The sequence below is a fragment of the Neopsephotus bourkii genome, unplaced genomic scaffold, assembly GCF_033783945.1.
Source record: "Neopsephotus bourkii isolate Nb327-2 ecotype Australia unplaced genomic scaffold, CSIRO-AGI_Nbou_v1 NB_196, whole genome shotgun sequence".
NCBI classification, from domain to species: Eukaryota; Metazoa; Chordata; class Aves; order Psittaciformes; family Psittacidae; genus Neopsephotus; species Neopsephotus bourkii.
Window position 1 is genome coordinate 13250284 of NW_026900709.1, and position 23680 is coordinate 13273963.

General features: G+C 36.7%; 1 protein-coding gene across 10 annotated transcripts in view; it reads right to left on the minus strand.

Moving 5' to 3' along the window:
* Positions 1-451: 451 nt before the first annotated feature.
* Positions 452-23680, minus strand: part of UBR3 (ubiquitin protein ligase E3 component n-recognin 3) — a 109419-nt gene continuing 86190 nt past the window's right edge. For 8 of the 10 annotated variants that reach the window (XM_061342829.1, XM_061342810.1, XM_061342803.1 and 5 more), the window contains 9 exons: positions 22895-23000; positions 16104-16201; positions 11407-11531; positions 8078-8185; positions 7478-7588; positions 6466-6642; positions 5199-5408; positions 3438-3577; positions 452-2863 (listed from right to left, as the gene is read on the minus strand). In XM_061342829.1, the coding sequence (XP_061198813.1) occupies positions 2746-2863; positions 3438-3577; positions 5199-5408; positions 6466-6642; positions 7478-7588; positions 8078-8185; positions 11407-11531; positions 16104-16201; positions 22895-23000 (1193 nt within the window). In that variant the 3' untranslated portion in view covers positions 452-2745. Of the gene's footprint in view, positions 2864-3437; positions 3578-5198; positions 5409-6465; positions 6643-7477; positions 7589-8077; positions 8186-11406; positions 11532-16103; positions 16202-22890; positions 23001-23680 lie in introns of those variants that run through there. The other 2 variants (XM_061342779.1, XM_061342843.1) reach the window with 2 other exon arrangements.

Sequence of the window (23680 nt, forward strand, 5' to 3'; positions counted from 1 at the left end):
CAAAACAAGACTGTTTCACCACATTTCTCAAAGGTCAGAAAAAAAGGAGAAATTTAATACATAAATATGTACATTCATCAGCTTGAAGTAATAGTTAACTCCAGAAACAGATTGACAGAAGAGAAGCTCAAGCATGGTTTTCATAGCAGTACAGTTTCTCAACTCAGCATTCTAATTTTGGCAGTTTTAAGCAGCAATACTGCAAGAGCTAGCATAAAATTAAGCACAACCTTAAGTGGTATAGTTGAGAACAATAAAATAATCCAAATTACCAACACAAAATACATGACTGTGTCTGAGGAACAAAAACAAAACATACCAGATTCCTTTCTATGCAAAGTACCTTGCATGCATAAGCTTCTGACATTTAAACAACTGCCTGGCTATTGAGTAAACTGTGTAACAATCATATTTGGGATGACTGTGGTAGAGAAAAAAAAATTGCGAACACTCAGATTGACAGTAGACTTTTATTAACATATCTTACAATTGTTGATTATTGTATTCCTAGTTTTATACTCTTCTGATGTGTTATAAAGATTTAGATTCTACAGTAATGTACTGTACTTAAATGGTCATTCATACAGGATATCACACCAGAACATTTGAGTAATACACGCACACACCACTCTAGTTTGGACCTGTTATTTTTCAAGGTTAGCTTAATAAAGTAGGATTAAAAAAGTTATGGGGGAAATAAAAATTCTTGTTTAGCAGCATGCAAGGATGTTCAAGTACAATTTTTCCACCAAGTGATTTTGTTGTTGTTGGTTTTAAGTTGACTGGTGACTAATTCACCAGTACTAAAATAAACACTATGAAATACCCAAATGTTAAAGTTAAGGCTAATAGTTTTACTTCACATCCATATGCACAACCAGAGAACATTCCATTTTAAATAAAACACAGTAATCAAATTCTGGGTACATTATCTCTTGTAAATATAGCGTTGGAGCTTCAAACTACAGATTACTCAAGTTCATGAGCCCTGTAATAATGTTATGCTGGAGATGTAAAGATTCTTTTTGCTCTTTAATCACACTTACAAAATGGCCTGATACTCATAATGAGCAATGCAAAAATATTACAGGCAGAACTTATAATACAGTATCAAAAAAGGAGTATTTTGGAAAAGACATAGCCATTTAGTTGGTGAAACAGAATAATACTCTTACAGGATGTACTGTAATACTTTTGAAATATATATATTTATATGTATGTATAAAACCCAGCATCCTTTATTGTGTTTTTTTGAATTGCAGGTATCCAGAAAAACTCGTTGTATTTACTTACTTTTCCTTCTGTGCATTCTCCATGATTGCTATACAGTCATTTTATTTCCCCTACACACTTTTCACTAGTAAGGACTTCCAATGGGGAACTGTTCTCATTGTATATGTGGTTTTATCATAAGATGGTTTATTTTACACATATAAATTTTATCTTACACGCAAGCTATGAAAGTCGAAACTACCAGGACTGTTTGGTAGTACTGTATGAAATAGCCAGCAAATGTCCAACGCTTGTGAAAAACATTAGTAGCAATATATTACATACCAGATTTTAACTATAATCTTTCCTACCTACTTACACGATGGGGTTTAGCCCAGCCATGCCTGCTGTCATGAATTTTTTTAGACCTCTAAGCATGAACTGTTTTGGCATTCATCCAGTGAGGCTGCACATGCATTGGTTGTTCACCTAGGCTATCTCTGTTTTTTTCCCTTTTAGGAAACCAAGCAGAAAGAACAGTGATTACTTTAAACAAATACAATATAGAAGAACCTCCCGAAATTACAGGAAAGATGCAAAATTATGTTTCATTTGCAGAACAGCCTGCATATTTCCAATCCAATCATTCTGAAACATACATCTGGGTTTGAAATGACAGGCAGGCTTACGGTGGTTAGGCTTGTAACTGTGATCTGCTGTGTTGGGCGCCATACAAATTCTCTATATACAGCAATTTCTGTATGTGTTATCACTAACAGTTTATTCAATTTATATGGAAAAAAAAAAGTCTCCTTGCTGGAAAATGATAAGAATATATGTTCTGGATTACATGAAGAGCAATAGATACCTAATTTACAGCTATTTCACTTATTTATGGAGACAAAAAAAAAAAAGGAATTCCTGAGAATGCATAAGTTTTCAGTAATGCCTGAAATATTTCAATAGACCTCTCATGATAAGTGAAATACTTAATTAAACTTCCAGACCAATTGTAACCATGCAGTCTCACAACTCTTTTACAAACCCTAATTACAAACGCGTTATCAAGCAAAACCTCAAAACCAACACAAAAAAGGCCAAGAAATTTTATCCAACATATTTAGTAGATGTAGTAGACATATACACTGTTGCAGCAGAAATTGCTAAAAACAACTCCATGCAGAGAAAAATAAAAACTTGACAGCTATCCCTGGAGCCTCTAAACAACTGTAAGTAAAATTTGTGCTTCTTAACAATAATGGGCTTTAAAAAAAGAAGAAAAATGGACTACGGAGTGCAATCAGATTGCTCACACCATTCTGAGGGTTTAATTTCAAATTATCGTATCATTATTTAGTAGCCACAGCAGCTAATTTTGCTAAAATTTCACATGTTGACAAAGTTCCATTTCCCTTTTATGCCCAGACCGCACTTCACCCCGAGGCAAAGAGCTAAACTCCCATTCAATTAAAGCTATTGTCAGTTGAGATGCATTTTTTCATGGTGACAGCAATGAATTGGTGTGTAGATGATTTACAAGCCATTGTAGTGTGGCCCCCATCTTTTATTGATATGATCAAAAGTATGAGACACCCACTGCTGCTCAAGCACTTTGTATCTTTCCTTGCATATGTAGAGAGGTTTACCACGCCTGTAGGAAAAGGGATAAAAAAAGAAATACAAATAGTTAACAAGCCAAGTGAGTGTAAAACTTCATTACATAATCAACACATGACACTCGTACAACTTTTTCCCAGGGGAAGCCTGCATTTTTATTGGTGAGGGGCTTTTGGTTTTGCTTTTAAAAGGATAACTGTTGGGTCTTCCCTTCCTCCCTTCTGCATAGTAGAAACCTGAAAGCATCTCTTGTTCTCTCAGGCTTCTGTAGCTTGGAAGCTGCACTCTTTCTGTACATTAGGATTCAACTGCATCGTTTGACTGAGAGCAAACGACAGCTTTGGGAGAAAAAGTGTTTCCCTATGCAACACTAAAAATTGCCTGTCACTGGGAATGGCAACATAGGAATCTGTCAATAGGAATCATCTGTCAATGATCATGACTACACCACCTTTGGGCAAAAACAACAAAGAGTCAGTCCAATTTGCAGTAAATGGGGGTTTTCCAGTCAAGGAAGGTAGTCATTAGTTATTATAATTACTGTATAACATAAAAGTTGATCTATACAGAGGAGCAACAATAAAACATACTTGTAATGAAAACATTACCTAAGATCTCTGTCTTCTTCACCATGTGCATCTAGATAAACAGAACCCCAAAGGCAGAAACGATGACCTCGTATGATGATGATTACAGATGCGTTAATCAAAAGAAATATTCCTGTCCCAGCTCCACAGTTTTGAGAATGCTGTAATAATATGGTTCAAAAAGGTAAGAGTGCGAAGACTCTGTTAGTGTCTCTCAAAACAGTAATTCATTTTGCTTGAAATAACATACACACATTATTTAATAAGAGTTTGAAAAAGGTTAGCCTGCCCCAGAATTCTCCAGGCAAACTAAAATTCCATACCTTGTGCTGCCATAATAACAAAATGGTTCCCTGCTCAAAAACGGAGGATATTTGTTATCATGCAAAAATAAAACTACCTAAGAAAAATGAGAAAAAACATTCTCTGTGGTATTCTGGATTCGTTGTTGTAGGACCAAACTGTGTGGCATGGCCAAATATTTTTCAAAGATGGCAAGAATAAGACAAACTATTCAGAAAAACTTAATATTATCTTTTTTACAGTAGTCTGTATTACTAAGCATTTGCGTTCTCTGTCCATGCTCACAGACCTAGTCTATGGCTCTACAAGTCTAGTAAAAAAAATTCTTTTACTAATTTTGCTTAAACTTCAGTGTCACCCATCTCAATGAGCAGCATGATCATATATTATATATTTGATCATACATTATATATATGCATATATATATGCATGATCATATATTATATATATATGTTATATTATAACAAATTCATTTCAACAATTAAAAACGTGCTCTTCCTATACAATTTTATTACAATTAGAGGCATAACCTATAATGAATTATAACCTATAATGAAATTACAGATTCTTAATTCCTTTTTTTATAACTTTCTGTGTTCAAGAAGCTTGACACCTTAAATACAGCTGTAAAACCTATTTAAAATCTTGTCCACATTAGCAACATGAGAGAAAGATGAGTTCAAACAATTTCAAATAGGATCCAAGATCCCTCTGACATTTCTTCTCATTTTATGCCTCATTCGGAAAACAAAACCAAAAGCTAAAACCAAATTCCCTTCAGTTTTATAAAGTTCAGGTAGTTCTAGCCTTCTACTACTTACTAACTGTCCTATGGTAGGAAACGGAACAGCTATTAAAGCAAACCTTTATCATAGACAGGAAAACAATACTAGATGCTGTCCAACTCAGGCTCCTGAAAGAACTTACGGATGTGCTGACTAGAAAACTTTGCTGCTGAATTAAAGACTTTAAAATGCTCTTTATCTAGTTATAGTCTGTAGATCACTAGTAGATAGTCGGGTATATCAGAAAGTATTCCATAAAAGGGAAAAAAAAAGAAAAAACCCAACAAACCATACACTGATATTCTTGTGTACACAGAAAGCAAGGAAACAAAACAGGAAAATTAAAATAATAAGCAATCAGAATGTAGACAAAATTCCACTGGTTATGGAGCAAAACCATGCGTCAACAATACACACAATGGCTTTGCAAGAATTCCTCAAATAGGCTGTGGGCTTAAAAATGTGACTAAAATTACTCTTTAGAATCCAGTGTAGGTCCACCTACCAGAAATAAGCACTAAATGTTATTATTGGAGCTGGACTAGATGACTTTTAGAGGTCCCTTCCAGCCCAAAACTATTCTATGATTACATAAGGACATTTTGGAAAGAAACCACCAAAACTGAGCAATGGAGTTTAAAGCTATCCAAGAGAGTGAGAATCAATTATAGAATGTGAATTATCTCTCTCTTACCAGAACACATTCACAGTAACTCTGTTGTTTGCAGCACAGTCCTTTCAGGCATACAAAAGTACCACAAACTAGACAAACAGCAGGATCTTTAGGAACCTTGGTACAAACAGTACAAGTCTTTCTGTGATAATACTGGAAAATGGTATTATAATTCTCAGGCAACTGAAGGAGGCGTGGCAAGTCCCACTTAGGTTCCTGGATAAGCAAAGCCTACAAATAACATAAGAACAATTTATTAGTTGTGAACATTAACTTATGCCCTGGTATTTTCTAAGAAAGGAAGCTTGCAGTTTAAAAATCACTCCTCCACTTATAGGTCAAAACTGATCTGGCTGAACACCCTCCCCAGCTGTGGTCACATCTCATCTTTTGCAATGGGTGTGAAACAGACAGTTAGCCTTTTCCCACGGATGTTTCTAAATGTGATATTTTTTAAGTGAGACCTCAGAACCTAACGTGTAGCTGGTTCCTTTTCAATCACGGAAAGAATGCTACCAGTTTCACTGCAGTCTCTTTCAAATGCCTATCAGATTGTCAGCAACTGCATTTTGAGATTAATCTGAGTATTCAAATTTTCATTCACAATAGCCTAACTCATGCCTGCAAGCACGCAAAGGCAGATGCAGATAATTTTGCAGAGTAAAGAATGCATCTGGCTTGCCTCTGACACCATAAACTTAGGAGAATGGGACTCGGAATTGTTGAGAGGCACCTTCTTCATAAAAACCATGCAGTAATGTTGGGAACATTTCCATTTCACAACTGATATTCCAATCATACTGATTCAAGTCTTTGTTCTGTTTCTTTACCTTTCATACACGATGTGCAATCTTTTATCAGTTGACTATTAAAAATGCTTTTACTTTTTGATCTTTTTCAGATGCTCAAAAATATCAGTAACATCTTAGAGGTAAGAAAAATCTTCTGGTACTTACTTTCTTAAAAGTCAAAGTTTCAACTACATGCCTTTTACAGGCTTGAGGTGCAGAAGACATGGGTACACTTAGTATCATCTAAGAATAGCATTTCTATTTTCTGTCTCCAGTAATCATATTAAAAAAAAACCAGACAGCTTTTCTTATTCCTGTTTTTAACCAATCCACCCCACATCCACTAACTAATATTTCTGATTACAATTTCTCTCTCATTTACAAGTCAGGTTCTCAAATCCATATCCAGGACAGTAGTGTATGTGCATAGTGAATCAAGCAACAAATAGCAGCTGCCACATCAGGGCTATTTTGGAAGAAGTAATTTTGCTACATACCTTTACTTGATCTGGATGTCTGTCTCCAAATGAAGCCAATTCTGAGCACCACTGTGATATCATGTCAAATGCTGGCACTGGCCAATCAAGACAAGAGGCACTGGTGAACTGATGAGCGGACTGAAAAGATGGTAATAGACCCAGGCAGCTTGCAAGAACTGTGAATTCTTCATCTTCCTTTTGGGTATGAAACCAGAGAGACTTAGATTAATCCATATGCTCCAAATGTTTAAATAGTTCATTAAAAATGTATCTATTCCAATTACAAAAGTAAAGATGTTCTGGTACAATGATGCTAATACTCATGTTTAGAGACACAGAAAACCTTCGAATTTTTCCAGATGACCTTAAACTGAATTTTCAAAATGCAGGAAAACTAGTCAGTGAAAAAACCCCAAAACCTCCCAAAACCCCAACCAAAACCCACATAAACACACAAATCCAAAAAACACAAACAAAAAAAAGAAAATTCCAAACTCCCCAATAATTTTCTTCCTGTTTATCACTCCAAACTGGCTTGTAGCTGGTGTTGAAGATGAGATGATTTTGAAGCAAGGAACTGAGGGAGCTGACCTGCAGCAAACTGTACTTAAATCAGCCATGGAACTTAAACATTATTGTCCGATGATGCAACATCTCTTGAGAATAAAGTCCAAACATTAACAGGCATTAAGCAAAAGCAGGGCTGAATTCCAGTCTGTGTGAAAATTATGCCATCTGTGCCAATGTTGGACAAGTTTTAGAAGTATGCTGGCATGTTATAAGACAGGGATTTACAATCTGATAAATAAGCATCTATGTACTGAATTTTAAGAATATCAGGAATCAGGGAAACTGCCTTGAAAACAAATTTATAGAAAACAAACAATGCTGCAGAGCAATGCTATTAAATGATTAAAAAAATAAACTTAGGATAGAAAATATATACTATGAAAAAGATACCTTAAAAGTCTAAGTTTTGATCTCTAGCTTTTAAATGGATATATCTGAGTGTGCCCCTCTCAATCTGTACCTGGCAACTAGGTAAATCTCCTCCAAAAAGATGGTGTTGAAGAAGGCTTGCAATCCTGAGGAAAGGCAGGCAGAACAGCTGCAGATAGCACTCCACAGAATCAGGATTTACCTATGGAGGAAGGAAGCAATTATGAATTTTGCCCCAAATAAGTTGCCTGCCATGTAAGAAACTCCAATGGTTTTTAGCATACTATATAAACTACTGCATTAAAAACACGTTCCAAAGGCCAGCATTTCACTAATAATCTGAAATAACTGTGGGTTTTTCTCCCCCTTGACAAATGTTTTTCCTACTTAAATATTCAGTTTTCCAAGTTTTTGAAAGGTCTTTCATACATATGATTAAACCCCACAATTATAAAGAAGTATTTGTCAATAAATTTCCCAGCACAGCACTGGCCACACACGATATTAGTAAAAGAAAGATTTGTACAGGCAAACTATCCCAAAGGGATGTGCTTTGATCTGGAAAATGAGGAGTTGTACTGAAGTCTTTAGCAAGATCAGAGAAAAATCATTTTAACAACGAAGCTGAAAAACATAAATAAGAGACAGAAACGGGTCATGCTGGATAACTTCTCAAGAGATTTGGCAATACCACTGTTAATTCTTCAGTCTCTCCTTCTTCATACATCTTCCCCTTTGACAGCTCACTGATCACATGACCCAGCAACACTTCCCAAGATTTTTCTCCACTGGATGTATTCTGCAAATAAGAAGGAAAGAAACCCAAGATGCACTGGTCATGAAAAAGGAAAAAAGGCTCCTGGTAAAAATAACAGCAACGAAGTACATTTCCTTTTGTTCAACACACGGATTTTGACCTACAAAGATACATATTGTTTTTAGAAAAAATAATAATTTACGTCGCGGAGTGAAACGGGAACTGCTACTTCAGTTACATGCGTTCTAAACTGAGTGTTACATGAAAACACTGTTAAAATGTCGGATTTCCATTGTTTTTGCATACTTTACAATTAGGAAGAATCACTGCATGGATACGTCGTGTTTTGATAGAATTTGAATTCTAATACAACTAATTAAAAAAAATAGTAATTTTCTAAAATGTACCAACCAGAAAGAACTCCAAAACTCTTGCTATGTATTTTAAGTTGAAATCAGTCTATCATAAAATGGAAAGTTATGTTTGGAATGAACAGTATCTACTACAGATGGAAAGAAATATTTAGTTGAAAGAATTAATAGCCACTAAGCTTTGTGCCACAACATTGACATTTAAAGGCAACGATCATAGAAAGCCATCAGAAATAGAAAGCAGTATTCACATAAACATGTTTGTTTCAAGTCATAATAAATCCTACCCAGGAATAACATGATTGGGTGTGAATTTTGAGCTCTGTTAGCGTATCATAGAATCATGAACATAAAAAACAATAACAGAGAGAAGAATTACTGGGCTTCTTCAGAACAATTCCAAAGCAGCTAGGTGGTATTAGACCTATAAAGACTTCAGCACATAACAATGTACATAATTCAGCAATTGGTTTCTTTAGTGCATTTTGACGTCAATTAAAATCATTGATCTTAGATGGGGCCTTCACCTTCCTGCACTGGGAAGGCAGTCTCACTGTTCATGTTCATAGTCCAAGATCCAGAAGGCAAAACATATTGAAATTAGCAATTAGGACAAACCTTTTATCTACATTATTCCTGGAAGTTTACTCCACAGGCATTTACAGTGTACTTCTTACGACACCGTAAGTCTTCTTGCAAAGATAGTGAGTGTAAAGTTGGGAATCAGAAGTAGAACATCCACCTCTCAGCCCTACTGAGAAATTAAACTCCTATAGTTGTTTGATCATTTGGTGTGAATACAAAGACAAGACTTCAGTTCATGTTTTAATGTCTGGAATACCAAACTGAAATAGAGTCTCTTAGCATTATCCACAGACAGAAATTCAGTAACATGTAGTCATCCGGGGATCAAAATGTCAGTATTATCAAGTACGTAAGAAAAAGATAGCCTGAACCATACATTTTAAATCAGTTAGGTCTCAAGAAACTTTAAAGAAAGAACTTGGATTCCTAAACTAAAAACCCACTTCCCTCATGACATGCAAAAAGAAAGAATTCATGAGGCCTATGGCCAGGTTCAAGAAGAAAAGGGCTGCCAAAGTGCTGGGAATTGTGTGATTACTGCTGCCAGTCCTCTGTGCTCAGAGGCCACTTGCAAACACATAGGTCAAGGCAGCAACATTATGCAGGAGGAAGAGCAGGAAGCTGGAAAGACAACTGGGGAAAGGGAAACTTGCATGTGGGACTTCTGCAAAGCCTCTGCACTTGGGGCAGATTATCACTGAAAGAAGTTACTCCATTGTGTTACTTGAATTATACTAAACCACAGCATCTATTCACAGTAACATACCTTTTTGTTTAATGTGCTATTTCCTACTCAGCCTTTTCATCCAAAGACAAGCACACTAGTGAAAATTCCACTAAAATGGGCTCTTCGGTATCAAGACAGATGGTTACTTCATAAATCCATTATCTGAGCCATTACCATAATTTGCAAGCCTCAAGTACAAAGCTCTTTATGTGAAGCAAATGCTTTCACATGCTTCTATAAGAGAAGTTCTTAGAGAAGTTCTTAGAACTAACAGGTAGCAAGCCCATCTACCAGACGCCCTAAGTGTATTTTCATACAGTAAAACCTGTCACTGTAGACAAAAAATTAAGCATTGTAAACATGTGTTCAAATAAACTCCAACCTCTGCTACAACAAAAAATGCAGTCCATGTTTATCATATGGGCTATGAAAGAATATAAGATGCTAACACTTTGATCTATTTAGAACACAAATTTCAAACTGCAAAGTTATCTTCACTTGGGAAACACTTAGGTAAAGAGAAAAATTGAACAGCCCCTCACCAGCAAGAATCTCAAGCAGATGTTCTTGAAATTCTAAGAAAATATATTCAAAGAAGAGGATGGAGAGGGAGCTAACAAAATGCAGCACTGCCCAGTGATCTCAAATGCTTAATGCAAGCCCAGAAAACAAACAAACCTTGCATAGTAGCAGATAATTTGTCCTTAATACCTTGAAGTTGTGACTGACTAGGATGACAAATCTGACTTCTGTGTGAAAAGCAGGTTATGCTTCTCAGCATGCATTTCATGTTACAGCCAACATAATCTAAGGCCCAGCTGCTGTCTGAAGGGGTATTCTTCCTCCTGGCCCCAACACTTTCATCCTTTCCCTTAAGTCTGGCACTGGCAGCATTCTTCTGACCTTCTGGGGAATCAGTCCATGCAGCAGAAAACTAACTGAAGGATTAAATGAATGCCAGTGCAGGGAACTGTGTCTTCTGGTGGGAACTGGCACTCAAACAGCTGAAGTGGAATAGCAAGATGTACCTTCACTTTCCTTGTAACTAATACCAAAAGGCAATGAAATGATAGTAAGATACCTACCTGCCTAATCTATGAATTTTCTTCTCTGCCTCTTCACCACATGAGCACTCTAAACCACGTACTGAGAGAAATTTATATGGCTAGCCACAAACAGCATGAATAAATAAGAAAGGGACAAGAGGTTTTTTTCCCCACTAGCAAGTTTGCCTGCTTTCCCTGTAAAGGAACACATCAGATCAAACCACAGTTTGTCTAGGAAGACTTCAATTTGGCAGGAAGGAAAGCTGTATTTATTTGATACCATTGCAAAAAACCTCAAGACTGAAACTACAGAGATACAGCACCAAGCCTGAAGCTGAGTTCTGGAACTAGATATTCATTGTGAAGCTTTTAAGTCTCGTCACATACCAACACCTTCTAAAAATAAGAGAAACAAGATTACTGGATTTTTGTGAAGCAGAAGCAAATTACTACATGCAAAGCAGAAGAATCTGTTGCACTCCTACCAGAAATACATAAGCAAGATTTCATAAATGTTTTAATAAATTAACCAACCTTTCTGAGAGCTCCTGACTCTTTCCATGCCATCCTATCTTCAGCGCTGCATTTAACAGAAAGTGCTGCCAAGGCTTGAGTATACAATAAAGTGAACAGCACTTTTATAATGCAGGTGAAGTGTTCTGTAAAACAAAGAAAGCAATTTTTAAACACTTGGTATTTTTAGCAAATACACTGATTACAGAATCTCTAGTTATTAAAATGATGCTTCTCAAATGAAAAGCAAACACTATACAAAAAGTACAAAAACACAAAACATACAAACCAACATATATTTCTTGGCTTTCAGAAATGACTCGGCAGCCATAGTGAATGAATGAGTACAGAGCAAGTAATTTTTCACTGCTCCGTATGTTCACCTTAATCCTGATCAGCAGTGATTTCCTCCTAGGGACCTGGTGATATTACAAATTCTATTTTGTCCAAATATTACATCAGATGAAGCTACTGATTACTGATAGCTACAACTAATTGGGTGCTGTAGATGTAAGCAAATACATATCCTATCATCTTTTCTGGCAATGGTTAATCCATCTGGGCTAAGTTACATTCATACAAATACTGGAAAATTAAAGTTCCTACAAAATCATTGCACAGACATTAAGCATACTTAAGCTTCTATCCCCTCACTTCCAGATATGAATCCAGCTATATAATACTGAAAATCACTCTTTAGTGAGTACCTATTTAGTGGACCTCACCTGAATACAGTAGGACTAAACCCTGTCATTTTAGAACTTACCTTCTTTTGAAAGATGTTTAATGTTTGCAATTTTTTGTATATTTAAAAGATTATTATCACCTACATACAGACTGTAGGAGAAGGGCTTTGAAATGTTTTTTGGGGAAACTAGCACAGGCAAAATAAGGTTTCCTAGAACTGGAACAGGAAAAAAGGTAAATGGGATAATTCTCTGAAATGAGACTATACCATAATCTTTTCTTTGTTTTTTTTGTTTCCCTTTTTTTAATACCAATCCTTTTTTCTCTTTTTACTTTAGCTTCTATTTCCCATCCCAAATAATCTCTGTTGTTTTCTTAAATCTAGGCAGATCAAAGAACTTCTATCATCATTTACACCACCCCTTAAGCACAAACACAACTATAATATAGTATCTGAAACAATTTATAAAAGAATGAGGGTTTTAAAAAATCCTCTCAGGCTCTGAAGTCAAGCAAAACAGTTTTATTTACATAAGCACCTCATAAAAATTAGGTTACATTCTTCTTTCTTCCCAAAGGATTTAAAACAAGCTTTGTAGGTGAAAATTAAAAGGAGGTAAGGGAGATGAAACTCCTTGCTTCTCCTTTCTTGTATCTAGTAGCAAACCCCCACTACTCTATTCTAAAACAAACCCGACCAGGACGTGAGTACATAATTAAATCTATGAAATAACAATTGCTTCTTTAGATAACAGATGTTTACAAATCAACACAGAAATGGTTACTAAAACTTTTTAATGTCACTGAGTACATACAAGCAGCACAATTTAAGCACCTAAACGATCGTTTGTAACTATGTAATTAAAAGTGCACTTTTTTCTGTATTATCTTCCTATGGAACTTATGTTAACATGATGACAAATGCTGTTATACTTCACCTGCCCCATTCTAGAGTAGGTAGAATTATAGTGATGTTTCCTCTCCACATTTCCTCAGGAGAATTCACCAGATCCCATTAGATCTCTAGGCCCTACTTTTCTCTTTTGCTGAAACCTCAATTTTCTTAGCAATCCTCCTCCTGAGGAACAGTAGTAAATTTTCTGGGACTGAGATCTACAAGATTAAACAACCTGCACTCACAGAATTGTAAAAAATGCCTCTTCAGCCTGAGCTACAGTCTATAATTGGAGCTAGACTTGAACTCAAGTGCTGAGCTCTATCTCCATCAACGGCAGGTGCAAGTGATAGAGACCAATTTTACACTGTGAAAGCATGAATGAAAACCACTGTGCTTACAGCAGCAAAACTAGTCACCGGTCAACAGTCACCAATCTGCCATAGCCCACTCTGTCTTCTAGTTCTCCTCCTGTTCTGCTGTGGTGATTACACAGGGCTCAACACTGAATGTCTTAGCATCCTATGGAACTAGGACATTTTTCAAAACCTGGGTTTTGTTAACTATAATTATTCCTTGTCCCTATTCCCACCTTAATACTAATTGCTCAATTCACCAGTAATACTACACAGAATCATATAATGGTTTGGGTGGGAAAGGACCTTAAAGATCACGTAGTTCCTATCATTTTTAAAAATACATTCACATCCTTGTATTTACTTATATGTATGTGATCATAAATGACGACGGCTTTCAGGTTTTGAGAATCCAGAGTTGGACAAAACACACCCACTTCCACATCTGGATCATTCTTAAGTCCTGCCTTCTGCACAAACTTATGCTGTGTAGTAAGTGCCATGGCTTTTAAAACAAGTATTTTACAGTCACAAAATTATCTTATGGGAGACATACCCAAACCACCAGAGGATCAACTATAATTTCAATAATATGTATTATCCCTTACTTGTAAAATGCAAACCATCTGACATATGTAGGTATCCATAACACTAGAGAGCTCTTATACTCTTGCCTACTGCAAAGAGCAATTTTATTTGCCTTTCTGCAATGCACATGTGGGGAATGTGGAGTGTCTTCCTGCTGCCCCCATAGTACAGGCTGTGCTTTTGCTACATCATAATTTTGATTTAATAATTCTATAGGTAGCTAGCATATTTGTATGCCGTGGAGTAACCTACTGTGCAATGTTCTGCACTAAAATGCAGTCAGGACTTCTGTGTTTGTACATAAAACCCCTAATCTAATGTTCTGACAGTCTAAAAGTATTATTACTAAGACTAAGCCATCAGAAACAGAACAGAGGTTACTGCAGCATTTTTGTATTTATTTTTGAACAGTACTGAGAAACGCTTTTATGTTCCCAGATTTAAAACTTTTTAAAGCAAAATTTTTGAACCAAATTACTTCACAGCATCCCAACCCATTATATGCATTAAATAAACCCCTTTAAAAGTAAGGTTTAGATAGGAAACACTTCCAGAACTCTAATTTTAACACTAGTGCAAGAAGTGTGCAGATGAATAAGCGTACTACTGTCAACATGCATCTTTTAGTTTCAATATCAAATTAGATATATATGCGGGCAGGCAATGACTGCAGAAAGAATGCACAAAGCAAACCAAGTGCAAAATTAAGGAACTTGGACCTTTTTTAGTGAATTCAGAAAGGCAACTTTATTTAAATAACCTTTGAAAATATTCTTCTTGATCTAAAGCTTGAACAGTTATTTGAAGAAACAGCTTCAGAAGCCTGCCACCTGTCATTTCCCTATCAACTGCAACGTACACCAAACCTAAGAACAATGGCAAAACATGCTGCTGATGCGTGGTATTTTACAGAATTCTTCACAGGATGCCTTACTATTAATTAAATGTTGTCTTTCCTAGGGTAAGGTATATACGCATAAATAGCATTTGTCAATGCTTGAACATAAACTACAAGTTTCTCCTTCTATTTCAGAAAGTGTTGGTTTCATTAAACTTTCATTTACTGCTTTTATTAAGTCCTTCCAGTAAAATTTTAAGTTAAGCTGTAGTTGAAAAAGAAAAAAAACATTTTGACAATAGGCTTCCTACTCAGAAATATTTTATTATTTTGGTATTTTCATATTCTTGTAACTTATTGAACAGCCTTAATCTATAAACATGTACATTGAATTGAAAAACCACAACCCAAAAAGTTCACAGATACACACAGTGTCACTTGAGCTGAATTTGAACACTCAATAGTGAGGACTAAACACCAACATCTCTTAAAAGGAAAACACAGTTTCTACTATACTTTGTAAGTTAGGTGTATGCATCAAGAACAGAACCATCCTTGTATTTACCTATTCAAAAACTAGCAAAACTCCGTAGATATCAGAATTGCCACAAAGACCCCAAAGCAGATACCCAGTTCATTGTTCGTGAAGTAGGAAAAAGGTATTTATTTTCTTTTTGTCCTTGTTTTAAACTAAAGGTATTGCTATAAATAATAAAGCCAGAGCCCAGAGGGTCTGAACTACACATTCTTCTGGAGCACACACTGTTTCTTAACAAGACAGACCAGGTTCAGCTTTTCCTTTCATACGGGAAAGAAATTTAGGTTTAAACCAGTTTTGCTTTAGTAATGAAAAATTCAATTCTTAAGTATGTATTAATACTTGTAAATTATATTGTATGCTGTCTCTACTGAAGTTGCTGCATTACAGCAATTACCATCTGTATATCTGACCTCTTATTATGTAAGGCTGCTGTAATTTAAACTCTGAAACTCAAACTAAATTACAATCTTTCACCCTTAGGCACTCAGTTCAACTTCAACCATTGAGCTGCCCATCTAAGCAAAGAGATGAAGGTCAAACAAAGGACACTTTTCTTTCAATAAAAGTACTTAATAGTTTTTGCTCAGCTTTTGTATCTTTAATGAATAGGCTGACTGATAATGGGAGAAGACAGGGGACACAGATAAACCTGTCAACCCACAACAGAAGTTTCCATTCAATGCCACCTTCTGTAGATACACAGAAACATTACTTTAGAATATGCAGTCGACCAGCTACGATTTACCACAGAAACCACCATGACTGCAGCCTCATATACATAAGCATGTAAATATACATATTTTTTAAACATACCTTTGTGCAATGGTTGAGGCATGGTTAAGATCTGGATAAGCAAAAGGGACGAGACATCTCTGTAAAGCACAGGAACTTCTGGCAGTTCTTCACTTATCCTGAAAAGAAACCCCGAAGTCAATCATTTGTGATACTATAAACCCCTTTTCATATTTTACTTTTATTTTAAGTAGTATTACATTTTATATCAAACTTTCAGAGGACAAATACAGTTCTCCCTTCCCTCACCTAGGGTAGCTACAGGCCTGTACGCCATGTGGCACTTCACTAGGCTTTCCATAAAAAACACATGAAAATGTCAGGAAATCAAAATGCATCCACCTGCTGCAGTTTTAAGCCTAGCTTCATGCTTTGTTCCAGCAATCTTAACTGTCGTGCAGGCAAACCACAACTGATGAACTGCTAGACAGTTGTACTGAAGTTATACATACATCTTCGTTAAGCAATACCAAAAAAAGTACAGTCTCACTCTCCTGCTTTAGCTTATTCTGCAAGACACTGTGGACCAGAGCTCCCCAGTGAGACTTTCTTAAGCCCTGCAGCAAGTGCCCAAGCTTCTGTACAAACAGAATCAGATTGAGCAAACACACAGACAAGGCATTAAAGCCCTCCTCCTTCTCAGCTCTCCCCTTTCAGATCACAGCTGATAAACTACCACTGGATCCAACTACTGCCTCTTCCCAGGGCACCAAACTTTTCCTCTCACCCAACTCAGCTGGCACTGGCTACTCCACTAGCTCAGCTGATGACTCCCCTTGGTATCATCTGTCACACACACACACACACACACACACACACACACACACACCAGACAAACTGAGCTCTTGCAGACCATGTGCAGGAAAAGGCTGTTCCCATGCAGCAGGATATAGATGCATGCAGGAGATCCTTAGTGACTTCTGTCAGCTTTGGGGATCCAACCAGTTCATCATCTCTGTGGCACATAAACACGATGCTACATTTGGAAGGAGACCTCTACATCACTACTGATGTCACAAAAACTCAGACCTCTTTCTACAAAAGGCACTGCTAGGAGTGATCAGAATTTTAACATGCAGACGCAGTCATGTTAGAGGAGGACTAAAAGAACACTTTTTGTCACATGGTTGACTGGTCTTATAAAATGAAGTCACAGCAAACACGGTCTAACTGGTCCTTTTGAATTAATGAATCCAAACAGCTACAGAGCAAACACTATCTAGAACACCTTCTGCTATCATCAATCATTTTATAAAATGATTGTTTTAAAACACTGTAACATACATAATTATACATGGGCCCCTATTAAACGAAGAAACAAAATCTACCAATCAGTACACTGAACTCTAAAGAAGACAAAGGGGGCAAACACTGTGCCCCCTACACTACCAAGTGTAGTTATCACACTACCAAGTCTCATTTTCAAAATTATACAGGCAAAGATGATGTTAATCTCACTACATCTCTCTAATTCTATCTTCACCTATGGCTAGTTCTATTTTACGACCTATGACACTCATTACATAATGACTTTAAAACCATGGACTTCTCTTAAATTACTTCTCACCTTTAATTTTTAATTTATATATAAATTATGGGAAAAATAATTTGGAATAGCAGTAAGACAAAAAAATTAACTCCCTCTGGTCACATGCAGTTGAACACCTCTTTCTGACAACATCTATCGTTTAGCAGTTATGGAACAATTAGGTCAAATACCAGTTCTGGTAAAATTAGGAAATATACATACAGAACACAGTGACTGACTTGCAGTATCACAAATAAATTAACTCATTTCCACAGGCAGGACCAACTGAATGTTTTGCCTAATTTATTCATTTCATATGAACTGGAGAAGTAAAGATACATTAAAAGCCAGGGTTTTAGATAAGCTGCTTCCGTTGACATCAAGCACTGCAACATATGAAGCACTTAAAAATTGCTCTGTCACTTGTTAAGAGCCTAACCAACTTCTTCATTATGACACTGAAACTGAATATATAAAATGTGTTTAGAAATGTGTTTTATGGAAATTGCCCATCCTGACAATCCCCAATGCATATGTGAAAGCTTGATAGATCTAACTTAAAAAAAAAAATGTTCCACAGAAGCACTGAATAAAATGAAAGCAAGTACATTTGCAGATGGGACCAAAGTAATATAAAATGATTCAAACATATTACAGTTGTACATTGAATCCATTAAAAATAGGGAGGGGGAAAATAAAATAAACTACATATTGCAATATAAACATTTACCAAAAAGAAAAAGGCTTTGCTCGACATTCTGTATGGAACTGACCTCTCCTCCAGTACAAGGTAATTGGGCTGCACCTCACTCTGTGCCAATACCTGAGCTGTCTGTTCACTGACAGATGAGCAACTCTGCCTCTGTATTCTGCATCCTCCTGACAGAGGTCATAGCAGAATGGGAATGGATACAGAGGAACAGAAAATTCTGTTCTACTCCACAACAAGCAACATTTGCTTATGGCATTTCCTCACACATACCCTCCCCCTCCCCTTGTCTCTCAGCTACAGACACTTAAAATGTTTGTTTGATACTAACTCCAACTGATTATAAAGTTAGAAATTCAATAAAGTGGTAGGTTTGGGCCTCACACCTCTTCAAACTGTCAGATAAAGGAACCTGAGGCACAGGGATACAGACGCAGCTGAAGGCTTAATCAACTAGGGCAAATTTATATTCTCTTCAGAATTTGCAGGAGGAGAAATACAGCCCACAAGTCCCAGCCTGCAGAAAGGTCAGAGGAATACACCGCTTCCGATGTTCACGGTAAGAAAGTAGAATTCTACTATTTATTCTGGGTACATTCTAGGATATAATCACAATTTCATATTTGCTCTTCACTGTGTCACAGCAGATTTTGCAGCAATTCAGTTTTTCTCCTTATACAACACAGGATTTCACTGGTAGTACTAACAGCAGGCATCTCCCGTTCTCTCTTTCACCACTGTGCCCCTAGCACTCCCCTGTCAGCCATTCCCAAGCTTACTCAAATTAACCTTTTTAAAAACATGGATTAGTTGCTTGACTTTGTTCATGATGCATCCCGCCCAAGTTACATCAGCACAGCTGAAAAAGATGGCAAGCTAAAGTACAGGGAAAGGAAGAAACAGCTAGATGATCTTTTGAGGTCCCTTCCAACCCTTGGGGTTCTGTGGGATTCTGTGAGAGCAAGTACTCCTGGAGCTGGCATTACCATCAAAACCTCCCTTTCCTAACATATGTCCCAAGACACCAGTGTTTCAGGCAGCAGTTGTGTTTACTGAATATATCACATAAGTCCTGTTGCAGCATGTATACGTAAATACCACCTCTTACACAAACCTTAACTAAACTCCATTGTCCCATCATCCTACTCTCTGTCTGCCTTAAGGTATTTTCATAAAAACTCTTTTTCCCATTTCCCATTTTCTGTGATGGAGATGTGACTCAGGAGGTTCACACACACACTTGCTCATTCCCATCCCTGTGCTGCAGTTTGTTGCGCCAGTGTGACACTGTAAACAGTCACCCAATTGATCTAGCTTAGAACAAAACATCAGCAAAACACTCTGGTAAAAATAACCCAGTATGTTTCAGCATTTCAGTTCATCACGCATTTTGCCCCCATAAGTGCTTCTACTGAAAAGATCCTTAATGCTTTAACAAATAGTTCTTTGCCGACATATTCTGTCTGTCAAAACAGACACAAAAAATTCAGACTCTGTAAAAATGTAAATTACAAAAACATTATATTCTTTCATTTCAGGTTTGCTGTTCCTGAAACTCTGTATATTCAGACTAGTGCATTAAATCCACATCTGGATTCAGTAATTATTGCCTCCAGCTGCTCTTTCTCTGCCCCCTGCCAGAAGCTATTATTCCACTTACACCACAATAATTGTTTATTTGATCACCATTAAAACCAGATCTGTCCCTAGTAGAACAATCTGTTTAAACAGAGCCCGTGGGACCAAGGAACTGCACAGGAGAAAGAATCCACTTTACTATTCACAGTTCATCAGACTCAGCTTTGTCTTCCCTCTCCTCCCCCTTCCTTCAAACAGTTCACATGGATTAGGCCCTTTCTGAAAGGGTATCTTCTTGCTCAGAACTTCTTTATCTCTGCATTACCTTGGTGTGACTGCATGAGCTCCTTTCTATCTTTCCTCTCAGCTGCCACATTCAACTACAGAGCAATCTAGGTACCACTGTAGAAGATGACACTGTGCAAAACCAGGGGCTTTGGGAAGTATAGTAGAACAATTCTGTGAGTCTTTATAAGTTACTTTGATCAGTCCTCCCAGGCACATGAAATCTAAGGCATGATTTATGAATAATGATAGCCGAACTGTGTTAAACCAAGCTACTGGGTATTTCTAGTTGTAAATATTTATGTATATTTGAATCAAGTAACTTCAACTAAGTAACAGTGAAAAGGTAATGCAATGGCACTTGCATTCCATAAATTACTTATTTGTTTTAGTTTTGAAAACTAGCCTTTTAAATAAATAGAACACAAGTAACTTCTATGAAAATTGCATTCAACTGAAATAATAAGCATAAGTAAAAATGAAACAAAATTGGATAGCATGTTGGGTAGCATCCTGTGATTTTCCTGATCTTACATTATTTGAATCACAGTAATACAGTCAAACTTTTCTTCTCATTGATATTTTACAAGTCTCTGTTTAAAGTCTCATGTGCCCAGTGTGCCATTCCGGCTGATGATTTAGATTGCCTGGTTAGCTTCAGAGTGGCAGAATACTATCAACATCTGAAATCTGCAGTGGTTACTTTTCCACCACCCTCTAATCTTCTTCGGTTTAGAGCAGTGAATGCATCGCCTTCTAATTGCTCTGAGCATGCTTTCCTGTAACTGAAGAAGTTTGCTATTCTGGATTTCTCAGAAAGCTGGGTGACTAAGAAATGTGTAATTAGATCATACACACCAATCCTATAAATGCCATCTTCAAGTGCAACTACAACTTCAAATCCTAAAATATAATTATGGCTATACATCTTATACTCTAAATTATGCATTAAACACATGCCTCCTCTGCAGCTTTCTAGGGCCTACAGATTAAGGCAGGAAAAACATTCTGAAGAGGGAGCAAAAAATATCCCAGCATGACTGCATCTGTGCATCCTAACAGTAAACTGCTTCATGGCAAAATGGATGATCTCTCAGTTATAGCCTCTTAAACTATTAAGGATGCAGCGCCAATTAGGATGTAATGCCAAATCTGTATCAGCAAGTCCACCACGAAAACTTGAAAACCAGTGCAGAAAACAACAGAACTGCTCAAACACATTCTCAACATGCAGCACCCCCTGTGAAGCAAGTCTGTACGGCCTACTGTACCATTAATTTCTAGGTGATTCAAAATATTGCCTAATGAAACCTAACTTGCAGCAATCTAACCTTGATATGACCAATGCAGGGTGAACTCCATCAAGTCTGTAAGGGTGAAAAAAAGTTGCAGATAAAGAAAAAGCAGCCCCTCTATTAACAGCTGCTTCCAAAGCCAGCAAGCTCTTCAAATTCCAAAATGAGAAGTGCACAATCAGTCCCACAGCCATTTTGCCTGCCAAAAGCCTAGCAACGTGATCTTAATTTTGCCTGGTATAAGTCAGTCAACCTTACATGTAGGTCAGGGCAGAATCACAGGAAACAGACTCTCAAAGTGGTCTGAATGCATGCTGAATGACATAGGTTTACAGGTAATAAAATTCTTGATGCTTTGTTCTGCTAATAGTCTATAAACTGTTCTGTTAATCTCATTTAATTAATTAACAATATAGTTTATAGGCCATTTGCAATAATCTAATATTGACTGCAAAAAGAGCCCTAGGTCCAAGAGGACAAACAGTAAAATCTCAAACTAGAAGCAGACACAAATGTTTTAATAATTTTTCCCAATTTGCTGAGTAGGACTGTGGCATCACTGTCCTACATCAATTCTTGAAATTCCATAATGCTTTCCACTTTAGGCTCCTAGAAACACACTGACAAATACACAGATGCACAGGCACTAAAAGGACAGTCTTTCAACACTACTGCAAGCCACAAAGAGCTATGAAGATGCTCCATGTGCCAAAAGGAAAAAAAAAAAAAACCACAAAGCAACAAAAAAAAAAAACCAAAGAAAGCTGTTTTCCTCTTATGAGGAAAAACAATCACCGATCTTTAGGTGAGAAACCTTTATTCTCACCGTCAAGGTAGAATCTGAAAAGAGAAGGGTCTTACACTGGGGTAAGAGCCCTTGCAGAACACAGATACACGGCTTCATTTACTTTATTGTTAATCCTTGCACAGGTTAATGTTTTAAAAGCAAACTGAGGTAAATAACTTGTTTAAAATAACAAGCATGAGGAAAATTTTTAGCTTAAAGTTGAATTACTTCTCAAATGTATTAGACCTACTTATGTTATTTCTGTAACAGCTATTAGTCATTGCCTGATTTTTAATGCATTATTCTTGAACTTAATCTCAATGTAAATTTTGTCTATCATCTATATCAAAACCAGCAGTGCACCTATCCACTTACGCAATATTGCTAAATCTGCATATGCTTAAGCTTGCAAGTGGCGTGTTTAAGCTTTAACTTAAAAACAGAATGTGTCAGGTATTATATAAAAGAAATCTGAAAATTTATTTTTAAAAACATATAACTTTTAGATGTGAGTTTCATCAGCCTGCCTCACAGAGAATTTACATCAAGACAGAAAGCTACCCAAAGCTCCTCTGTAAGGATGTTTCTTTCACAAAGTAAAATCAATATTTGATAAATTAAAATACTTGCTCTGAATTTTTATCCTGTATTGGCTGGGTCAGTTTTCTCCATGGATTGTACGCAGAGTCTATACTGTACAGGCGCATGTGCATGGCCAACACGTGGAACAGCTGATCTGAAAGGTGAAGAAGAGAGATTGCTGATTATTACATATAATACTAGGAAGTATTTTACATTAAGATGGCATCATTTATTTTGCATGATGCCTGTCATCTCATTCCAAATAAGCTAGTACCCTAACAAGCGTATTTTTATTATCTATTCATTAAAACAGGTTTAGAAGAAAAGCAAAGTTTCGATAGAAGGTAGTGAACATGTGCAGGTAGATTAAAATATTTATTTTTTTCCTCTCCTCACATTCTGAGGCAGGGAAAGGCTGTTTAGAAAGCTCCAACCACATCCCACTTGTTTTAGTGCTCATGAAACACCAGCTCCACTTACTTAATTATAGGTCTTTTTGAAAAATCCTGTTTCATATGTTACATACATTGCTGTGTTGCTAAGGTTACATGCACACTTCACTTCCCTCTCTAGTTTATGCCAGAAGCCATGATATCCTAAACATCTCTTCTGAATAGAGACCGATACACTTTCAATACACAGCTTTTATTCTCCTCTCTCACAGTTAAGTTCTGTACACAATGTATTAGCAGAAATAGCAACAGTCTTTATAATGGCAGAGATTGGTCTATACGAGCTGCAGGCAAAGTTTGCTGATATCCATCAATTCAAAACCTTCTGTATATCCACTGTGTCCGTAATATTTGCAAGACACTTCCAGAACCTTTTGAACAA